The sequence below is a fragment of the Taurulus bubalis genome (genome assembly GCF_910589615.1).
Source record: "Taurulus bubalis genome assembly, chromosome: 20".
Classification (NCBI taxonomy): domain Eukaryota; kingdom Metazoa; phylum Chordata; class Actinopteri; order Perciformes; family Cottidae; genus Taurulus; species Taurulus bubalis.
The window spans coordinates 17,628,525-17,645,074 of record NC_136608.1 but is presented as its reverse complement, the minus strand read 5'-3'; the positions used below and the strand labels follow the sequence as shown (position 1 = coordinate 17,645,074).

Here is a 16,550-nt window from a genome sequence, read left to right as displayed (position 1 = left end):
TATCGGGTCCGATGCCTGAATGAGGGCCGTCCAGCGTCCACTCATTTACAATAACCCTCCGCTGGTTTCACTTTCTTCTGTTTCCTTTGATGCAGAAGGCGGCCCACCTCCTGTGTGCTGCTGCCCTGCAGTTCAGTTCTATGTGTTTCCAGATAAGTATCACTCTGTGTGTGTGTGTGTGTGTGTGTGTGTGTGTGTGTGTATAAATAGGTGTGTGTAGCTGACAAGAAAAGCTTCGTCTTTATTTCCTTTAAACTAAAACAGGGACTGTTCTGGGCATCAGAAACACTTCACACCCAGCCGGGTGTCACTTCATGACTTAACTTCCTGTCGTCATCTGGCCCTTCAGTCTCTGCTGCGCTAATTCATTTCACCATATTCATTTTCACCATATAGTTTAATATTATCTACAATTCAGGCTCTTCAGAGCAATACCTACAAAACATGAATGTACTGGAATGTGTTGATATCCCACGAAAGCAAATCATACGTAATCCACGTAATCATGAACGAGGAAGTACAGCGACCACAAAACACACACGGGTCAGTGGAAGGTGAGATGGGTCAAACCAACACAGGAGACCGCTGTTCATGTCCCTTTAAAACGACTACGTTGATTTATTACTCACATAACTACCATCTTTATTAAACATAACTAAGTATTTCATCATCTTTAATAAACATAACTAGGTATTTCATCATCTTTAATAAACATAACTAAGTATTTCATCATCTTTAATAAACATAACTAGGTATTTCATCATCTTTAATAAACATAAGTAAGTATTTCATCATCTTTAATAAACATAACTAGGTATTTCATCATCTTTAATAAACATAACTAAGTATTTCATCATCTTTAATAAACATAACTAGGTATTTCATCATCTTTAATAAACATAACTAAGTATTTCATCATCTTTAATAAACATAACTAAGTATTTCATCATCCTTAATAAACATAACTAATTATTTCATCATCCTTAATAAACATAACTAATTATTTCACGATCTGGTCAATTTCAAGACTTAAGCCCAACTTTAAGTTAATCTTTAGTTAACTACTAACCATTACTTTGACTGTTACAAATGTTATTAAAAAGTAGCCTTTTAATTTTCAGCTATCAACTTGCAACTTCATTCATTTGTTCATTTGCTACATAGTTTCTTCTTGTTCTTCATGTATATTTCTGTTCATTTGCTACATAGTTTCTGTGTATTTCTGTTCATTTGCTACATAGTTTCTGTGTATTTCTGTTCATTTGCTACATAGTTTCTGTGTATTTCTCAGCGGCTCAGTCGGTAGAGCTGGTCGTTTAACAACAAGCTCGGCGGTTCGATTTCCCGGTGCCGCTCCGGTCCGCTTGTGCAAGTGACCTTGAGCGAGACGCAGAGGTTCATGTACGTGTATATGAGTGTATATGCATGTGTATATGAGTGTATATGCATGTGTATATGAGTGTATATGCATGTGTATATGAGTGTATATGTATGTGTATATGAGTGTATATGCATGTGTATATGAGTGTATATGTATGTGTATATGAGTGTATATGTATGTGTATATGAGTGTATATGTATGTGTATATGAGTGTATATGTATGTGTATATGAGTGTATATGCATGTGTATATGAGATATGTACGTGACGATGAATACATAAAAGCCTTCGTGGCAGTTTCTACTCAAAGCGCTCTCCTCTGAGCCGCATGAACCAACAGGCCTCCTGTCCTGAACCGGTCGCGTTCCCAGTGTGACCATTAACACCATCGATCACGTATCAGCATCATGGGTGATGTGCGTCTCTGCAAGGAGCGAGTGATTTGACATGCATGAGAGTGGGAGACCCCTCACCCACTTCTATGAACTTTGGTGATTTAAAGGAAACTCTGCACAACCACATTTTCACACCTAGATCATCGCTGCATCACACGCTCTCTCTCTCTCTCCCCGAGTCGCAGGAGTTATAAATCTACGACAAGTCAAACAGCTCCAGACGACTTCAGGGGAGAGACACTCCACTGTCAGAGAGAGACTTCAGAGAGAGAAGAGAGACCACCAGACAGGTGATTAGTCGCTCCGTCATCGATTGAAAAAGGTCCCGTCCAGGCTTGGGAATCAAACCGGCGACCGGCACGCAGGAGAGTCACCGTACGAGCAGCGATACCATGGTTGCCACAGCGCGGGCGGCGGTCTGTCTGACCCTCTGTCTGATCGTCTCTCAGGTCCGAGGCGCCTACGTCACAGAGAAGATGAACAAGACCATCCATAACCTCCTGCAGCACTATGTGAGTACTGCACGCTCTGCAAGTACTAGTACTAGTACTACGACTACTACTACTACTACTACAGCTACTACTGTGCTTATTCTACATGAGAATTTGTTGTGCAGTACTTCAAAAACTGTTTCCTCCTGCTGCCTTCACACTCACCACAAACACACAGACACACACACACACACACACACACACACACACACACACACACACACACACACACACACACACACACACACACACACTGACTGAATGTACGTTTAAAGAAGGGTTCTGGCAAGTTGTCCAACTTGTAAATGATTTAATGTGCACTTCAGGATCAGGGATGCTCTTCCTTGATGGTGCATTCAAGGGCAATCCGACTTCTGGGATCTAACAGACGGATGCTGAGGGCACTTTTTAAGTGCAGGAAACCACTGTTTTGCTTTGCAACAGATGACACATAAATCTCAAGTGTCGGAGTGTCCTTGAATGCACCATAAGACAGTTTTGATGCAAAAGTTTAGAACCTTTAAATTAACTTGTTTGCTCATCTGATATCGGAGCTCAGCAACAACAATGTCTCTGAAGTCTCAGATGTCAGAGTGTCCTTGAATGCACCAATAAAAACAATAGAAACTCACCAAAATCTATTTTTTTTAATGTGCTTTATAATTTGTCTTCTTTTTGATTATCTGACAATGGAGCTCATCGACATCAATGTCTCTCAAAGCTGAGATGTCAGACTGTCCTTGAACTCACCGTAGATGCTTTTCACATTAATGTTAATTTGTATTCAATATACATATAAGTCATCAATTTCAATGCTTTGCAACAAACGGCTCTGACAGGGCCAGAGTCCGACTGTCCTTGAATGCACCAGTAATTACAATAATTTGTATTTATTACCATGAAACTTGACCTGAAAAAAATGCTTTTTTTTGCAGAAGATTCCATGGGCACAGAGATATGACGGGAAGCGGGTCTTCTCCAAAGATCCACTGGCTGGAAACATGGCGGTAAATAACTTCTATACCTCTTCAAATAGGAACATAAAGTCTGAACGTGGTTTTATTTACATGATTTATCAGTTCACAGTCTGCTCTCTTTAAACGACCACAAACGATTTCAGATCTCGTTAATGGGAACGTCGTCTCAACCGTAACCTTTAAAGCAATAGTTCAATATTTTGGGAAACATGTTCTGTCTTTCCGAGACCAGAGGATTGAAATCGCTCTCAATAATGCGAGTTGAGTACAAGCTGGAGTTGCTTAGCTTATCTTAGCTTAGCATAAAGACTGAATGCAACAGCGTGGATTCGTCCAAAGTGGAAGAAAATCTACCGTCCAACAGCTGACTAATTATTAAATACACACGTATTTGTACACAAAAAAAAACGTAAACGCAACATCTGCTCCTCAAACTAGTTTTAAAGGCGTTGGTTGGTGTATTTAGTTATTTATACTTTGGACAAAGCCAGGCTAGCAGATCCCCCCTGCTTCCAGCCTTTATGCTACGCTAAGCTCCACCTTAAAATCAGGTGGGACTAGTTGGTCCATGTTTTCCGCCATCTTTATCACCATTGTTAACCCTTTAAGCCCACACCCCAAACAAACCTAACCCTAATAACCCTAACCCTAACCCCTAATCCTATTTATTGTTAGAGTTGTGTTTAGAGGTTGTACATCGGGATTATACATTATTGTAGCCCTGATTTTTATGTTTAATTTGATACCTAACATATTGTTGCTTTTTTCGGGGGGAGGGATTTATACCGTGATTTTGTTCTTGATTTTCCTGATATAAAAGGGTCCCCCGATCGGGGGCTCAACAGGTTTTAAGGCCCAGAGTCTGCAGTCAGCAGCGGCCGGTGCTTTCCTCAGGTTTCTGTCTTTCACATCGCAGTCTCACGCCGAACAGTTTCTTTCTCGCACCGCTGAGGTTCTTGTGGTCGAGTCTTCTTTTGCTCTGCGTGGTGCAACATTACGTGCTCTACTGTTCTCAGGCTTCGAATTGAACTTTCACTCTTCACCAACAATGATATGAAAAGGCACTTCATGGTCGGTTTCGGGCGCTGAGCTCCAACACAACGGAGTCTCTCGCCGGTCTCAGTCTGCAGCCGCTTGTTTGCTGCTTGTTGTGACGCGTCACGAGATAAGGATCGCGATAAGATCGAGACGTCCTAGACGAGGCTGGTTCATGTTCGCTTTGTCCCGAGAACGATCAGCATGAATAAGATGGATACCATGTCGAGATGTGAAGGTTTTAAACCTGTTGGTCCTCAACAAGAACGTTTAACTAGACGCACATTTAAAGATAATAAGTAGATAAGTAGATTGTGCAAGTTCGGACTCTCTTGTTCATGGAGAGGAAAATATTGTTGCAACAAGATTTTTGCCTTTTTTTTTTACACTTGCCCAACGTCCGTCACCACTGAAACAAACGACAACAACGACGGCATCAATGTCGTCGTACACGGACGTTGGGCAAGTGTAAAGAAAAAGTCAGAAAAGTCAGAAGAATGTTAACGTCAGGACGCCTTTCCATCACATGAAGGTTCACGGTGGCACAGAAACAGTTTCAAGGCCGCCCACCCAACACGCCCCTCTGGGGTTTCCATTTGGTTTCCCCTCGCCACAAATACACAGGTGCCAACTTTGGATGTTGTTCCAGTCCAGCCTCCTCAGTGTTTCATCTGAGGTGAAACACTGTGAAGGCATCAGGGGAAGAGCTCACATGTTTAAGGGCGACAAGCCTCCATATAGACTGACGAAATCCTTTCAAAGTGTTTTGCTCACAGAAGAGAAATAGAATCAGAACAACCCGTTATTACTCTCAGCTCGTCCGATAGAAAAGTGAATCACCACGGGACCTTATTTCAGATATTTGCAGTTAAAATCACATTCAACGTCCAACGAGCACAGAGCTTTGACCCAGTAGAGCGCCGGGAAACGAGAAGTTTGATTTGTTGGTGGTGTAACCTGCGTATTGTCAGTTTTCCATATTTGACGCACTACTGAAAACACACTTTGTCAAAGTTTAGATCTTAAACCTGAATCTTCAACTCGGTCTTCACTAATTAATAAAATGCCAGACTTTGTTGACTTCTGACCGCTTTGAGGTTTTTGCATCCCGATGAGTTTAAAACCTGCTGAGCGATGATGGAGCGTGACCTTCGTGCTTCACACTCAAGAAGAAAGCTTTTCAGCACCTTGAGACTGAGAACACCAGCTTTGTTTTGTTAAAAAGGGATTTTATATTGTTTAGGAAAATAACTACAAATCTACAACATATACAACTAGAACCAACACTTTGTTTTTGTTTCTCTCCCAGGCGAAGGCGGTGTTACTGGGTGGCGTTTTGGAGACGTACGAGAAGCTGATTGGCCATATGTTAAATCAGCTGCCCACCCCGACGGCCGGGAGCGACCAAGACGTCACGGCGGAGCTGAGCTACATCCTGAAGATGGTCCAGCAGCTGAGGAAACACGATTACCAGGAGCAGGAGAAGCTTATGCAGGAACTGAGGGCTCTCGAAGACATCCAGGTAGAGTGACACCTGAGCAAGAGAGAGAGAGACCAAAACCGTAGGCTTATTGAAGGTTTATGTAGAGCGTACAAAGGCCTTAAAGTTGGGCTTATTGAAGGTTTATGTAGAGCGTACAAAGGCCTTAAAGTTGGGCTTATTGAAGGTTTATGTAGAGCGTACAAAGGCCTTAAAGTTGGGCTTATTGAAGGTTTATGTAGAGCGTACAAAAGCCTTAAAGTTGGGCTTATTGAAGGTTTATGTAGAGCGTACAAAGGCCTTAAAGTTGGGCTTATTGAAGGTTTATGTAGAGCGTACAAAGGCCTTAAAGTTGGGCTTATTGAAGGTTTATGTAGAGCGTGAAAAGGCCTTAAAGTTGGGCTTATTGAAGGTTTATGTGGACCCTACACAGGCTTTAAAGTTGGGCTCATGGGGGTTTATATAGAGCGTACAAAGGCCTTAAAGTTGGGCTTATTGAAGGTTTATGTAGAGCGTACAAAGCTGCTGTGAGAAGGATGTTGCTCCAGTCTGTGAACAACATCAATTAAACAATTAAAATAAAATGTCTCTGTGTCTGCCACCTGCAGATGGATAACCCTGTTGTCCAGAGCAAAGCATTGTGGGAGCTGCCGTGGCTGTACGAGGAGGCGAGCTCCATCAAGATGGCGAGGAGGCGGCGGCGGCAAACCCGGAGGTTCAAAACCCGTCCACGTGCCTGAAGCGCCTACAAGATGTCAACAACAACAGCAACAAGGATATTTAATGACTAATTCAAAATTGATAAAAAAAACATCAGCAAAAAAGAATTAATTTATACCAGCTTGCCGAGTTTTAAATGTTTTTCTGTATTAAGAGGTTGCTTAAGAGATTATTTATAAGTAAATAGATATTTATTACAGTGCCAATTAACCAGCAGCGTCAGCCTAATAGATATTGTAATTTTGTAAAATTCATATATTTTTTAAGGATGTTCGGAGATTTATACTTGAAAGAAGGTGGTGGTTTAATCCTGTGAAATGTTTATAAAAACTAATTGTATGCAACACAATCACAATACCAAACAATTATCACCTGAAAATACTTGATTTCTTGAATTTTACTGAATTTGCAGATGGTTTAGTGAATTATGATATAGAATTGTAGAATATAGAATTATAGAATTATGATATATTTAACTGTCAGTGGTATCATTACTCATATGGTACAAAGTACAAAATACTGACATACTTAAATGTACTACAAGCCCTCTAAACATTCAGGTCCAGCACTGAAGTACTTCACTGAGTACAGTTACTCTGAACTATATACTATTAATGGATTTTTGTATTTTACTGACATGTCGTAGTTTTCTATATTTATTTTTGTATTTAATGTGGCTGATTGTTGATAATTTATTGATTGTATTTATTGATTGACACATGCATACTAATGCTACTAAATTAAACATAATTAACTTAACTTTTTGATCTGTGTGGTGATTTTTAAGGATGAGAAGATGCTCTTCGTAATTGATTTTATGCGTTCACGCCAACTTTTCTGCTTAAAACAGAGAATCCAGATTAAGTGACTCACTGATTTGGCAAAACAATCAAACCTGAACGTTCCACGAAAAGAAACTCAGGATCACGTCACATAATTCATAATTTCCTTCCTGGTCAGTTTGACCAATTGTTGTGAAACTGTAGGCGTTTACATTTTTATCTTGATCCGAGCCGTCACCGACCAGACTTGGTCCCTGAAGGTCATGGAGGTCACAGACCAAGAGGGAAATGCTCTGGGTTCCTGTGCCGACAACGTGGCCGTCAGTAACGATTCAGCTTCGCTGGTGACGCGGCTTTCTGGTGTGAGAGCATGAGAAGGAGGTTCACCACTTCACCCTCCAGGAGGCCGGTGTACATTGAGATGAATGCGTGACGGTCGGATCCATAAAGCGCTCCACTAGAAGCACCTTTGATGCTGCTCAGCAAATTCAAAGTAGACTATAGTTATTTGTCAACAATGCTCGGTATATTTGAGTGTCATCTGCATACAATATTACCTTATGGTTTTGTATATTTCATATGTGAAAATGTATATAAATAGAAATGTATTTAAGATGTTTTACAAAAAGAAAGAGGCCCAGTAATAGAACCTTGTGGAACTCCGCAAGTCATTTTGGTCTGCTTGGCTGCAGAGCTGCCAAGTAAAACAACTTATAGCATCACTTCATAGATGAAACCATGGACAATACCATACAATGGTGCATTGTAAGTGAAAGTACTTATAGGTACATAGATGACATTTGACCTCTGCATTGAACTCATTCTCAGCTTTAGGAGCAGCCAAGGAACAACGTGTCCTGCTCAAGAACCAAACTACCAACGTTGTGGTTAAAGAACCCACTTTACCAGCAGACCTAAAGAGAGGCACAGCTAGTATCATTACATTTTTAATTTTTTTTCAAATCTTTATTGTGAAATATTAGAGAGTTTGACCTCTTTGGGCCTCAACTGTTATTAAAATGTGAGCTGAACCAAAGAGTCAGTAAGCCGCTGCTGTATTCTTGTAATTTATAATATTATCATGTGTGTTTTGTGTAAGCTAACTAATCACTATAGCTGTCAGATAAACGGAAATACTCAGTTTAGCACTTGAGTGAATATTAAAGTCACAAAAATATAAATATAAATGAATAAAGATGCTTCCACAGACGTCGTGCAGAAGCTCAGAGGCCTTGATCTCCTGCAGGCAGACAGGCGGGTCGGGGCATTTCTGCAGAAACTCAACCCTCCCTCCAACCCACAGCTGTGATGTCACTTCCTGGGACATCACTTCGGGTAAACGGCAGGTGACCTTCTTTTACTGTAAGTATGCAGCCCCCTTACCCACAATGCACCCCGGTCGCTCTGGTTCCTAGAAGCGGGGCTGTGCTTCCCCAGTCTGCAGAGCGCCGCCGTGAGCTTGGCGTGTGGTCGGCACACTGAAGCTGAAAGGTGCATCACGATTTTAATCGTGCCACACGGGAGATTTCAATCTCCAAAAAACACCCCACAAATAGTTCAATGTGTCACTTTGTTATGAAACAAACAAAATATATTCTGCTTTTTCAACAGCGGATTAATCCAGCGACTGTTTAGCAGTGGTGGAAGAAGTACTTTATGTAACTTTACCAACATATATAAGTATACAATCAGCAGAATGGCTCCTTTATTAAAGATTATCATAATATTCTGTTTTTATCAGGAACAAATGCAGGTAAAAGCATGTCGTAGTTTGTCAATGTGGAGCCCATTTTAAAATACTTCATATTCTTCTGTGTGGATTAGTAGTGTAGTACTGCATCACCATACAAGTATAGACTCACTTAGACATAGAACACCTGAATGTGGAACAGCATGTGAACAATAAACAACAGAGGCTCAAATAAACATGGAACAACTAGACAACAGAGTCCTGGTCACCATGCAGCAAAAAGGAAGACGCATTCTGCCGATTCACAACCCAGAGTCTCTGAGTCCACATGATATCCTTCCGATACACAGCTCCTAGTATATTGTGTGTCTTGTGTGTAAAACTACAAGTGACAAAACTTGCAGAGTGCATTACAAAGTACAATAGAAGTATAAAGTAGCAGAAAAGAGCCGAGTAAAGATCAAGCGATGGAAACCATGAAGACACGAAGAGAAACCGGGAGTCGAGCCCCCGCTTTGTTTCTGTGGTGGCTCTGTTAGTGTGTGTTTGTTTGTGTGTGTGTGTGTGTGTGTGTGTGTGTGTGTGTGTGTGTGTGTGTGTGTAGGTTTCAGTGTGAGTCAGCAGGCTGCAGGAGAAAGGAAACTGGTTGTTGCATGTCGATGAACTTATTGCTCTGCACTGTTGCTGCGACCAGACTGCGATATAATACACTATATATACTATAATATACTATAATATGCTGTAATATACTATAATATACTATAATATACTATAATGCACTATAATATACTATAATACACTATAATATACTATAATACACTATAATATACTATAATACACTATAATACACTATAATATACTATAATATACTGTAATATACCATAATATACTGTAATATACAATAATGCACTATAATATACTATAATATACTGTAATATACTATAATATACTGTAATATACTGTAATATACTAGTATGCACTATAATATACTATAATGCACTATAATATACTATAATACACTATAATACACTATAATACAATATAATATACTATAATACACTATAATATACTATAATACACGATAATACACTATAATATACTATAATATACTGTAATATACTATAATATACTGTAATATACTATAATGCACTTTAATACACTATAATAAACTATAATATACTGCAATATACTATAATATACTATGATATACTGTACTATACTGTGATATACTGTAATATATGACAATATACTGTAATATACTTTAATACACTATAATATACTATACTGTAATATATGATAATATACTGTAAGATACTGTAATACACTATAATATACTATAATACACTATAACATACTGTAATATACTGTAATATACTGTAATATACTATAATACACTGTAATATACTATAATATGCTATAATATAAGATGTAAATATATTCTTTAGTTATAATAATATTCATGGGAATCCGTCTGATAGTTGTTGAGATAGTTTTCAGTCTGTAAACAGTTCTCGTACTAATGATATGTATTTTCGTATATATATATACATATATATATGTATATATATATACATATAAATATGTATATATATACATATATATATGTATATATATATACATATATATATAATTAGTATGAGAACTGTTTACAATAGCAACTTTATTTATGAAGCAACTTTCATAAAGTATTTTTTACAAGCAGATTTTGAACGCTTTATAATTAAAACATGTTAAATCTAATTAAGATCAAGATAAAATCCTTAAACGATGAATGAATGAATACAAACAGATAAAAGAGATGAAGTGAAGAAGCTTTGATCATCTTCCTCTTTTTGAGTTTTAAAGAACGATCGTCTGAGAAACGTCTCAAAATGAGAAAGTGTCAATATTTTAGATGTGATAACAAAAAGGATCAAAGAGACTAAATCTGGTGCTTCAGTGTTGTTGAGTTCATATTGTGAGCAGGAAGTGAGTCTGACAATCAGATCGCTATCTAACCACTGAAAGGAGATGAAGTGATGAGATAAGAGCTGAAAGTTACACAGAACGAAGAGAAGTAGATCAATCAGTCTGTGACATTTGACCTCTTCAGAGCCGGCAGGTTGTTGAATGTTTGTGATAAACTGAAGTGTTCCTCTATGTGTTGATGAATGTTAGTGATAACTGAAGTGTTTCTTCATGTGTTGTTGAATGTTAGTGATAAACTGAAGGATGAAGTGGTCCTTTATCTGTTGATGAATGTTTGTGATAAACTGAAGTGTTCCTCTATGTGTTAATGCATGTTTGTGATAAACTGAAGTGTTCCTCTATGTGTTGATGAATGTTTGTGATAAACTGAAGTGTTCCTCTATGTGTTGATGAATGTTTGTGATAAACTGAAGTGTTCCTCTATGTGTTAATGCATGTTTGTGATAAACTGAAGTGTTCCTCTATGTGTTGATGAATGTTTGTGATAAACTGAAGTGTTCCTCTATGTGTTGATGAATGTTTGTGATAAACTGAAGTGTTCCTCTATGTGTTGATGAATGTTTGTGATAAACTGAAGTGTTCCTCTATGTGTTAATGCATGTTAGTGATAAACTGAAGTGTTCCTCTATGTGTTGATGAATGTTAGTGATAAACTGAAGTGGTCCTTTATGTGTTGATGAATGTTAGTGATAAACTGAAGTGTTCCTCTATGTGTTGATGAATGTTAGTGATAAACTGAAGGATGAAGTGATCCTTTATGTGTTAATGCATGTTTGTGATAAACTGAAGTGTTCCTCTATGTGTTGATGAATGTTAGTGATAAGCTGAAGGATACGAGGTTCATGACATCATATTCTATGATGTCATGAATATTCTATGATGTCATGAACCTTAATGTAGATAAAGCTACATTAATGTAGATTATACCACATTAATGTAGTTTTATCTACATTAATGTAGTTTAATCTACTTAGATTAAACTACATTAGATTATACCACATTAATGTAGTTTTATCTACATTAATGTAGTTTAATCTACTTAGATTAAACTACATTAGATTATACCACATTAATGTAGTTTTATCTACATTAATGTAGTTTAATCTAGATAGATTAAACTACATTAGATTATACCACATTCATGTAGTTTTATCTACATTAATGTAGTTTAATCTAGATAGATTAAACTACATTAGATTATACCACATTAATGTAGTTTTATCTACATTAATGTAGTTTAATCTAGATAGATTAAACTACATTAGATTATACCACATTCATGTAGTTTTATCTACATAAGTGTAGATAAAACTACATTAATGTAGAATAAACTCATTAAAACATGCAATATTAATGCAGCAGAAGCATCAGATAGAAGAGGAAAACATTTTACTGATCAATCAATACTTTTTCTTCACGTACTTTAAGTTTTATTCATCATGCATTTACTTCAGTAAGGTTTTGAGTGCAACGCTTATTTTTTATTAGTGTGGTACTTTGTGTAGTACTTTTACTGCAGTAAAAAGTCTGAATACTTCCTCCAAGCGTGACGTGAATCGGTGGTTCCGGCCCTTTAAGAGAATAAAAAGATGATTCAGCCAATTTTTTTTTCAAAGTGTTTTTTAAGTAACATGTGCCCTCAACTCACACACACACACACACACACACACACACACACACACACACACACACACACACACACACACACACACACACACACACACACACACACACACACACACACAGCTCATTAGCATATCAGACACTGTGGCATTTCCATGAAGTTACAGTTGTTTCCTGTTGCACAGGAAGCTCTGAGTGGGTTCACGCAGACGGAACAGAGAGGAAGATGCCATGTTCATACAGACACTACATATTCATATGTTATGTAAGTCAACAAGAATCACACATAGGTTTTAAAGAAATGAAAAGAAAACAAGTGTTACTGATTTAAAATATGTATCACAACATCTATTATTTCTTATAAATAAGAAATATCTGAGATTTGTGTCTCACAACTTGAACTCTTTCAGTATTTTTTTCACTTCATGAAAGTAAATAAAAATATCTCATTCACACAATAATTTAAAACTATATTTCATGCGATAGCCTCTGCTGACACCTGGAGGACAAACGGTGCAACTACAAGCAGAACTCAGAGGCAGAAAGATAGATTTCAATCCAGCAGTTTAGTTATTGAACTATTCCACAACAATAATGAGAGTAATACTCATACTTACATGTAGAAAGAGTAATACTCATACTTACATGTAGAGAGAGTAATACTCATACTTACATGTATTTATGTAGTTGTTTTATTTGCTGTCAAGATGCTTTACATTATAAACACATCAATAAAAACTCACACTGGATGTAATAATGCTTTTATTCACCAGGTGGCAGCAGAGTACTCAAATAAAATACATAATATAACAGAATCCTACTCGCTGTTTTGAGGTGGCAGTACTTCAACTGTAGTATCCGAATACTTCTTCTAATACTGTGAAAACTGTTATACGTTATACGTAAAGTTAGACGTTCTGTGTTGGAAGTGTTCCTTCAGTAAAAGTATAATCAGGGAAATGTAGTTAAAGATTTCACTGTAGTATTTATGAATTATTTATGTTAATTGTCAAGTACAAAGTAGCATTACAAGATAATACTCACAAAAGTACCTCCATTATCAATAATAATAATATCTATCACACTGGGTGTGGTGGCAGCGTTCAGCCACTAGATGGCAGCAGAGCAGCTGCAGTTAAACTCTGTGCTCTCCTGCAGGGACACAAGCTTCTCTTCATCTCCACATTATTATGAATTATTATGAATTCCCGTCAAGCAGCGAATGATGGACAGATCAGAGAGAGAGAGAGAGAGAGAGAGAGAGAGAGAGTTGTATGATGAAGAGAGACACTGGAAATAAACTGACCTCTGGCCTCACAAATCTGACACCATCTGAGCACACACACACACACACACACACACACACACACACACACACACACACACACACACACACACACACACACACACACACACACACACACACACACAGTTTTCCATTGGTTCTGAACTCGGAGACCCTCAGAGCAGATCAGTGAGCGCTGGAGTCTATATTAATTTATACAGACAGAGAGAGAGAGAGAGAGACAGTGGAAGGTTGAACCTGGGTTTAAGATCACTTGTAGAAGGTTGAACCTGGGTTTAGGATCACATGTAGAAGGTTGAACCTGAGTTTAGGATCACGTGTAGAAGGTTGAACCTGGGTTTAGGATCACGTGTAGAAGGTTGAACCTGGGTTTAAGATCACTTGTAGAAGGTTGAACCTGGGTTTAAGATCACGTGTAGAAGGTTGAACCTGGGTTTAGGATCACATGTAGAAGGTTGAACCTGGGTTTATGATCACTTGTAGAAGGTTGAACCTGGGTTTAACATCACTTGTAGAAGGTTGAACCTGGGTTTAAGATCACGTGTAGAAGGTTGAACCTGGGTTAAGGATAACTTGTAGAAGGTTGAACCTGGGTTTAGGATCACTTGTAGAAGGTTGAACCTGGGTTTAGGATCACTTGTAGAAGGTTGAACCTGGGTTTAGGATCACGTGTAGAAGGTTGAACCTGGGTTTAAGATCACTTGTAGAAGGTTGAACCTGGGTTTAGGATCACGTGTAGAAGGTTGAACCTGGGTTTATGATCACTTGTAGAAGGTTGAACCTGGGTTTAGGATCACGTGTAGAAGGTTGAACCTGGGTTTAAGATCACTTGTAGAAGGTTGAACCTGGGTTTAAGATCACGTGTAGAAGGTTGAACCTGGGTTTAAGATCACGTGTAGAAGGTTGAACCTGGGTTTAAGATCACGTGTAGAAGGTTGAACCTGGGTTTAAAATCACGTGTAGAAGGTTGAACCTGGGTTTAGGATCACGTGTAGAAGGTTGAACCTGGGTTTATGATCACTTGTAGAAGGTTGAACCTGGGTTTAACATCACTTGTAGAAGGTTGAACCTGGGTTTAAGATCACGTGTAGAAGGTTGAACCTGGGTTTAAGATCACTTGTAGAAGGTTGAACCTGGGTTTAGGATCACGTGTAGAAGGTTGAACCTGGGTTTATGATCACTTGTAGAAGGTTGAACCTGGGTTTAGGATCACGTGTAGAAGGTTGAACCTGGGTTTAAGATCACTTGTAGAAGGTTGAACCTGGGTTTAAGATCACGTGTAGAAGGTTGAACCTGGGTTTAAGATCACGTGTAGAAGGTTGAACCTGGGTTTAAGATCACGTGTAGAAGGTTGAACCTGGGTTTAAAATCACGTGTAGAAGGTTGAACCTGGGTTTAGGATCACGTGTAGAAGGTTGAACCTGGGTTTATGATCACTTGTAGAAGGTTGAACCTGGGTTTAACATCACTTGTAGAAGGTTGAACCTGGGTTTAAGATCACGTGTAGAAGGTTGAACCTGGGTTAAGGATAACTTGTAGAAGGTTGAACCTGGGTTTAGAATCACTTGTAGAAGGTTGAACCTGGGTTTAGGATCACTTGTAGAAGGTTGAACCTGGGTTTAGGATCACGTGTAGAAGGTTGAACCTGGGTTTAAGATCACTTGTAGAAGGTTGAACCTGGGTTTAGGATCACGTGTAGAAGGTTGAACCTGGGTTTATGATCACTTGTAGAAGGTTGAACCTGGGTTTAGGATCACGTGTAGAAGGTTGAACCTGGGTTTAAGATCACTTGTAGAAGGTTGAACCTGGGTTTAAGATCACGTGTAGAAGGTTGAACCTGGGTTTAAGATCACGTGTAGAAGGTTGAACCTGGGTTTAAGATCACGTGTAGAAGGTTGAACCTGGGTTTAAAATCACGTGTAGAAGGTTGAACCTGGGTTTAGGATCACGTGTAGAAGGTTGAACCTGGGTTTATGATCACTTGTAGAAGGTTGAACCTGGGTTTAACATCACTTGTAGAAGGTTGAACCTGGGTTTAAGATCACGTGTAGAAGGTTGAACCTGGGTTAAGGATAACTTGTAGAAGGTTGAACCTGGGTTTAGGATCACTTGTAGAAGGTTGAACCTGGGTTTAGGATCACTTGTAGAAGGTTGAACCTGGGTTTAGGATCACGTGTAGAAGGTTGAACCTGGGTTTAAGATCACTTGTAGAAGGTTGAACCTGGGTTTAAGATCACGTGTAGAAGGTTGAACCTGGGTTTAAGATCACGTGTAGAAGGTTGAACCTGGGTTTAAGATCACGTGTAGAAGGTTGAACCTGGGTTTAAAATCACGTGTAGAAGGTTGAACCTGGGTTTAGGATCACGTGTAGAAGGTTGAACCTGGGTTTAAGATCACTTGTAGAAGGTTGAACCTGGGTTTAAGATCACTTGTAGAAGGTTGAACCTGGGTTTAAGATGTTTGTAGAAGGTTGAACCTGGGTTTAAGATGTTTGTAGAAGGTTGAACCTGGGTTTAGGATCATGTGTAGAAGGTTGAACCTGGGTTTAGGATCACGTGTAGAAGGTTGAACCTGGGTTTAGGATCACTTGTAGAAGGTTGAACCTGGGTTTAAGATCACGTGTAGAAGGTTGAACCTGGGTTTAGGATCACATGTAGAAGGTTGAACCTGGGTTTAGGATCACATGTAGAAGGTTGAACCTGG

The 16,550-nt window shown here is 38.7% G+C and overlaps 1 protein-coding gene across 1 annotated transcript; it reads left to right on the top strand.

Annotated features, from left to right (window-relative positions):
• Positions 1-2,167: 2,167 nt before the first annotated feature.
• On the top strand, positions 2,168-6,498 carry ifng1r (interferon gamma related; the record flags this gene model as incomplete). Its single annotated transcript, XM_079236375.1, has 3 exons — positions 2,168-2,287; positions 5,588-5,800; positions 6,367-6,498. The coding sequence occupies 3 exons, from the start codon at positions 2,168-2,170 to the stop codon at positions 6,496-6,498; spliced, it is 465 nt and encodes a 154-aa protein (XP_079092501.1).
• Positions 6,499-16,550: the final 10,052 nt, after the last annotated feature.